Genomic DNA, 7,282 nt, shown 5'->3' on the forward strand with positions numbered 1-7,282 from the left:
CAGTGGCCTAGTTTAGTATTAGGCTTCTGTTAACCACAAAAGTGCCTCATAGTTTGGGTTGCTTGGATTTCCTACAGTCAAGCTTAAATAAAACCATACTTCTGTACTCCTGGTACTTTTCCCCCTCCCTTCCTTTCCCGCTCCCCCTCAGAATCATACACATGAACATTTAAGTGTGGGTTAGAGCAGTGGTGCCTCTTTGGGAGCCATAGATCTCACAGAACATAGAGATTTAAAGATGTCTCTGAGAGAAAAGGTGTCTGTGAGGCTCTGGAAAATGTATTATGTCTAAGTTTTCTAACAAATCTCATTATCAGGAAAATAGCCAGGTCATGAATTTTTAAGGTTGTTAATCTTATAGCATTATTAAAATTACTAGTTACAGATAAATGTTAATGCATTTCTGATTCAAGTCTGTAATTTGAAGTTTTGTTGTAGCTGATGTGAGGTGTTTGTGCAGGGTCAGCACTGCTTTTAGCATTGTATTTCATTGCAAATGATAGGATGAGATAATGCAAAGATAGTTCACCTTGGTCACAGTGCCAGGCTCTCCCAAACAGAAGAGCAGTGATTTACCTAAGGTCAGTGATCCTGTGACATTGCCCCACCTTTCCCTTCTAAAGACATTATGCCAGGTCTGCCTGCTTTTCTGAGGTGAATGAGAAAAATGTGCAGTGCAGCTAAGCTCTGGTGCTTTTGTTCCAGGTATTAGCCTCACTCATCATTCGCCTAGCCCTGGCTGAAACATTCTGCTTAAACTGTGGCATCCTTGCTTTGGATGAGCCAACGACAAATCTTGACCGAGAAAACATTGAATCTCTTGCACATGCTCTGGTTGAGTAAGTACCTCAAATTTGGGGCCAAGTTATGATCGTGTTTCAAGTAAGGTTAAGAGAATTCTATGATGCAAATCCTCTGCAGATGTGTCTTCCTTGAGGAAACTGGTTTTGCCAGACCTTAGGCTTTACCTGGATCGTAATTCTTCAGATGCTTAAAAAAAGAACTACATGGTGAACAGCCACCCCAGACACATCCTGCATCTCCCCAAGAGTGTTCATAGGGAAACCCATGGTGAGGGTCTCCTGGCTTGGTTTGGTTTTCCTGTAAACCCACCAGAGGGGCCCACATGTCCTGTACAGGAGTTAGCATTCCCTGCTAAAGCCTTTCTAGGTGGTAACAGTAGTGACAGTGGGTTTTAGACTATTTCCCCAGCTTCTCACGTGTGTCAGCATCTATGAGGAATGACAGTGCTTACTCAAAAAGTGTATTAGTGGTGAAGTAGAATCCAGGGGGTAAAACTGCATACACTTTTTACCATAGTTCACCTGTGGTGGGTGCACGCTCTAGGGATAGGCAGCCCTTGCTTATGGGCTGTGCTGGCAGAGGAAAGGCACTTTCTGTGAGGTAGAGAAGCTATTTGGGGTACTTCTTGCTCCAGACAGACTCCTTCTAGCAGAGAAAACATTTCCTGTGTGGTAGCAGGGATGGAACCAGAAGGAGACTTGAGCAGCCACAGAGCCACCTTTCTCCAGCCATCTCTCAGTAGTCCCGTGTGACCAACAAGTAAGGGCTGGTGCTTTTGAAACCTAAGTGCATCCAGCTCCAGGCAAGGGATAAATAAGTGGTTAGGTAAAAGAAAAAGTCTTTCAAGTCTCAGATGCGTAACTAATTACCTCAGCACATAGATAACGAGCAAAAATGTTCTCAGTACACCCACTCAGGCCCCCTGTGTGTCATACCAGTGATGCATCCAGTGACTGGTGGTGGCAGAATTCTAAGTAGACCCAGCTCCTAAGAAGGCAGTGGGGCTCACAGTGTTATTCCCCTTGCCTGTAGTCTTTGTCTTTTTTTTTTTTTAATGTAATTTTCTTCCAGAGAAAACTAGTATCAGGTCAAGAAAACCCCAGGCAAAGGAATAATCAGACCCCAAAAGTTGAGCAGCACAGATACTAAGGAAAACGCAATTAAACATTTCCACCTGCTTTAAGAATAAACTAGATCATGTATTCTCACCAGTCTCTAAGCCAGACCTGAGTGAAGAGTCATGCATCCCCACTGTCTGGAGAGGAGATGGGACTGCTACCTGGCTGGGCTGAAGGCCTGGATCCACACCCCCCTTCCCCCCCGCCACTTCCTGCAGGGCTGTCAGAGGCCCTCCCTGATACTCACACAGCACAGGAAAAACCTGGTCATCACACACAGCATACATTTATGTGTCTGACAAGGTTCTCAGTGCTTTTTTCAAATAAAAGGAAGGGTCATGTATGTTCTTTAGTAATAAAATGTTATAAATATATTGTTTCAGGATAATAAAAAGTCGCTCACAGCAGCGTAACTTCCAGCTTCTGGTGATCACTCATGATGAAGATTTTGTGGAGCTCTTAGGGCGTTCTGAATATGTGGAGAAATTCTACAGGATCAAGAAGAACATTGATCAGTGCTCAGAGATCGTGAAATGCAGTATTAGTTCCCTAGGATCTAATGTTCATTAAAAACATTCAAGATTTATATGCCTTAGAAACATGGGTCCTCAGCCAACTGCTTATTTCTGGTATTGAGTCAATATGAAAATACGTTCTTTCAAATAAGCCTTGTGTCTAGGGTTTTTAATGTCTGTCTGAGAGGTTCAAAAATCATTAAAATTTTTTCACATGGAATTTGGACTGATTCCCTGAACTTCATCCCCCTCCAGGCAGCCTCTGACAGGCCTGTGGGGCTCAACAGCAGCACAGTTGGACTCAGCTTCCCTGCTTCCCTTCCTAGCACTGATGAAGGAGTCTATGGGACCTGAAGCTTCTTACTCGCCTTTCACTTCTCAAAGCATTAGTGAGAAGCAGTTCTCTGCCTGGATACTTTATGGCTTGGGCATTTAAAAAGTCAGCATTAAGTGTTACCTGTAAATTTATTTCTTTGGATATGGTTTAAAAAACTGTGTTATCAGTATTAATATCTGAAGATGACAGAAATGACCGAATATTAATATTTGGCTCTGCTCTTAACTTTATAAATCTGGGTAAGTGACCTCTCCCTCTCAGGGCCTCAGTTTCCCCAACTAAAATTTGAAGTAGTCGAATGGGGGCTTCAGGGTTTGAAAAGAACCTTAATTATCTAACCCAATACCCACTGTCTTCCCTCCCCACATATCCCTACTAGGTAGTCATCCAAACCTGGGCTCTTTCTAGAGGGAGCAAGTTCCCCACTGTGCACATCCACGTTTGGAAAGCTCTGCCCAAGAGCAAGGCCTCTCTTCACTTGGGGCCTGACCTGCATTCATGAAGGAGTCTGTAACTTTCCCATATGTCTATGCTATTTATCAGTTTGGCCTTACCATGAATCCCGATTGCTCTCCAAGTATGCAACGCTGGTGTGGAAGGAAAGCAGAGCTCGCTCAAAGTCAAAACTGGCTCCCCGTGGGGTCCAAGCAGGCCTGGAAAAGCAGGCCTCATTTTCATTCCAGATGTTGTTTCTAATAAGAGCCTAATCATACCCTTTCCCTGGAATTGCCAGCTGACAACTTGAAGCCTTTCACAAGCATTCCACACAGAATGCTACCAAGTGATGCACTTTCGAATTAGACTTTTAGAGTCAGTCAGTCGGTCATGTGGCACAATCACTAGGAGCCAAGAACCACGTGGCGACCACTAGAAGCTGAAAAAGGCGAAGCAACAGACTCGTCCCGCAGAGCCTCCAAAAGGAACCAGCCCTGCTGACACCTTGACTTTTAGCCCAGTATACTGATTTTCAGACTTTTAGCCTTCAGAATTACATAAGAGAATAATACTTGTTTTAAGCTGCTGAGTTTGTGCTTATTTTTTACAGAAGCAATAGAAAACTAACACACTATCCACTGTATATATAATCAATTTCTGTGTATGTAATATACGAGTTACTACTATCCTTGAGACAATTGAAAAAAGGTTACTTATCATTTTTTATGTTCTGTGGTTCACAGAAAGAATGCTGGTTGAGAAAGTCTGATCCAGACCCTTACCCAGTCCATGGATGAAAGGGCCAAGCAGCAAGCCACCACTCCAGCCATCTGCTTCTTGTCCACTGACTGACAATGTTCAGTCATCCTAATTAGGTTTGAAAAACTAAAATCACCATTAGTAGCCAAACTAGCATGATATCAACAAAGGTACCATGAGAAAAAAACAGCAGACCAATCTCACTCAGAGGACACATCCAGGAATTCATAAATTAAGAACAAATCAATTCCACTCATCTATTAAACATACATAATAACCAAGGTGTCTTTATCCCAAGAATGCAAGAATATTTCAGAAGATAACTGTTTACAAATCATCACCATAATAAAGCCAAAGGGGAAAAATTCTGATAGACACTTAACACTGACCATTATTTGATAAAATTCAACATCTCCTAGCTTTAGTAAACTCATACTTTTGCAAAGAATAAAAATATTTTTAGTGTTGTCATGAATTAAAAATTAAGTCATCTTGGGCTTCCCTGGTGGCGCAGTGGTTGAGAGTCCGCCTGCCGATGCAGGGGACGCGGGTTCGTGCCCCGGTCCAGGAAGATCCCACATGCCGCGGAGCGGCTGGACCCGTGAGCCATGGCCGCTGAGCCTGCGCGTCCGGAGCCTGTGCTCCGCAGCGGGAGAGGCCACAGCAGTGAGAGGCCCGCGTACCGCAAAAAAAAAAAAAAAAAAAAAAATTAAGTCATCTTAATAGCAAAAGATGAAATATTTTCCATTAAATAAAGAAAACAGGTAGCTTCTATCAACATACTTTTGAAAGCTCTAGCCATTGCAACAAGAAATGACAAGGCAATACAAGATAAATATAGGCAAATGAAACAAAGTTATTTACAAATTAAAACAGACTTCCCAATTTCAAGTCTGGTTTCCCCTGACGATGTGACTTCCCTCACAGCCCTTTTGAGAGTGGCTTTCTCTCCCATTTCCCTTGTATCAGTGGGCTTGGAGGTGGTGTTAGTGCCATTTTTAAGCTTTTCATTGCTGCTTCTACATCATCCTCCATTAACCCCACACATACACTTGAGATGAATAGGCATCACAGTATGGAGGTAAAGAATATGAGCCAGACTCACAGACTTAAATTCTAGCACCACTATTTCTACTTAAATTCTAGCACCACCATTTACTAGCTTTGGGACCTTGGGCAAGTCATTTATCCTCTTGCTCCTGTTTCCCTATCTGTAAAAGCATCTAAAACGGCGCCTATCTTGTAGCATTGTTATGAGGATTAAATGACTTTTTTTTTTTACATCTTTATTGGAGTATAATCGCTTTACATTGTTGTGTTAGTTGCTGCTGTATAACAAAGTGAATCAGCTATACATATACATATATCCCCATATCCCCTCCCTCTTGCCGCTCCCTCCCACCCTCCCTATAACACCCCTCTAGGTGGTCACAAAGCATGGAGATGATCTCCCTGTGCTATGCGGCTGATTCCCACTAGCTAGCTATTTTACGTTTGGTAGTGTATATATGTCAGTGCCACTCTCTCACTTGGTCTCAGCTTACCCTTACCCTTACCCCTCCCCATGTCCTCAGGTCCATTCTCTACGTCTGTGTCTTTATTCTTGTCCTGTCCCTAGGTTCCTCAGAACCATTTTTGGGTTTTTTTTAGATTCCATATGTATGTGTTAGCATACGGTATTTTTCTCTTTCTGACTTACTTCACTCTGTATGACAGACTCTAGGTCCACCCACCTCACTACATTGTAAACTCAATTTCGTTCCTTTTTATGGCTGAGTAATATTCCATTGTATATATGTGCCACATCTTCTTTATCCATTCATCTGTTGATGGACAATTAGGTTGCTTCCATGTCCTGGCCATTGTGAATAGTGCTGTAATGAACATTGTGGTACATGACTTTTTGGATTATGGTTTTCTAGGTTATATGCCCAGTAGAGGGATTGCTGGGTCATATGGTAGTTCTATTTTTAGTTCTCCATAGTGGCTGTATCAGTTTACATTCCCACCAACAGTGCAAGAGGGTTCCCTTTCTCCACACCCTCTCCAGCATTTAATGTTTGTAGATTTTTTGATGATGGCCATTCTGACTGGTGTGAGGTGATACCTCATTGTAGTTTTGATTTGCATTTCTCTAATGATTCGTGATGTTGAGCATCCTTTCATGTGTTTGTTGACAATCTGTATATCTTCTTTGGAGAAATGTCTGTTTAGATCTTCTGCCCATTTTTGGATTGGGTTTTTTTTTTTTTGATATTGAGCTGCATGAGCTGCTTGTAAATTTTAGAGATTAATCCTTTGTCAGTTGCTTCGTTTGCAGACCTTTTCTCCCATTCTGAGGGTTGTCTTTTCATCTGGTTTATGGTTTCCTTTGCTGTGCAAAAGCTTTGAAATTTCATTAGGTCCCATTTATTTTTGTTTTTATTTCCATTTCTCTAGGAGGTGGGTCACAAAAAGGATCTTGCTGTGATTTATGTCATAGAGTGTTCTGCCTATGTTTTCCTCTAAGAGTTTTACAGTGTCTGGCCTTACATTTAGGTCTTTATTCCATTTTGAGTTTATTAAGTGACTTTTAAAACTGCCTGGCACATAAATGTGCTATGTGTGTATTCAAGAAAAGCCTCATATCATCAGTTTACTCTTTCTTGTTGCAGTTATCTTTAGCCCCCAGCCTGGTCACTCCTGCTTATTCATTGACAATTTTAGCTCCCAGTTGAGAATTATTCTCCTAATACTAATTTCATAATCATCGGTGATTTCAGAATCCAAATGATGATCTAATACAACCCTCCTGGCCTCTCAGATCCTTGCTCTTTCCTCCAGCGAGGAGACGCTCCATAGTCTTACTCTAGAGTCCAGTTCTTTAACAACAATAACTGCAACCCTCCATATCTCCATTTTAAGTATCTCACTCCAACAACCTCTCGTATCTTTACAGTTCACTCCTGGGGTCTCCAGCTCCAGCAATTCTTTGAGCCCTCCAGAATGTCAATCCATTGATTCTACCACTTTTTCAGTTCTTCACTTCCCTCATGCCTGTACTTCTCTCCTTTTACAGCTTAAATTCCATGGTCCATCCTTATATCACTGTCTTGCATAGACCCTCAACTGTCTTGTCCCTGTTCTGTCCTCAAACTTTTCTCACAGTCTCCAACCCTGGCTAAATAGGACTCTGCCTTCTCCCTGCACATGCAGTTTCCTTTGCTGGTTCCATATTTCCCTGACCTTTTGTTGTTACCCTGCTTTAGTGCCCAGTCTGCATCTGTACTGTTTTCTTCTCACACTCACTTACTTGGTGACCTCATCCAGTCTCA

At 42.2% G+C, this 7,282-nt stretch overlaps 1 protein-coding gene across 1 annotated transcript in view; it reads left to right on the top strand.

Annotated features, from left to right (window-relative positions):
- Positions 1-2,492, top strand: part of RAD50 (RAD50 double strand break repair protein) — a 97,969-nt gene extending 95,477 nt beyond the window's left edge. Inside the window, exons 24-25 of the mRNA XM_065873983.1 lie at positions 706-839; positions 2,306-2,492. Of these exons, the coding sequence (XP_065730055.1) occupies positions 706-839; positions 2,306-2,492 (321 nt within the window). The remainder of the gene's footprint in view (positions 1-705; positions 840-2,305) is intronic.
- Positions 2,493-7,282: the final 4,790 nt, after the last annotated feature.

Source organism: Phocoena phocoena, chromosome 3 (assembly GCF_963924675.1).
Source record: "Phocoena phocoena chromosome 3, mPhoPho1.1, whole genome shotgun sequence".
Lineage (NCBI taxonomy): Eukaryota > Metazoa > Chordata > Mammalia > Artiodactyla > Phocoenidae > Phocoena > Phocoena phocoena.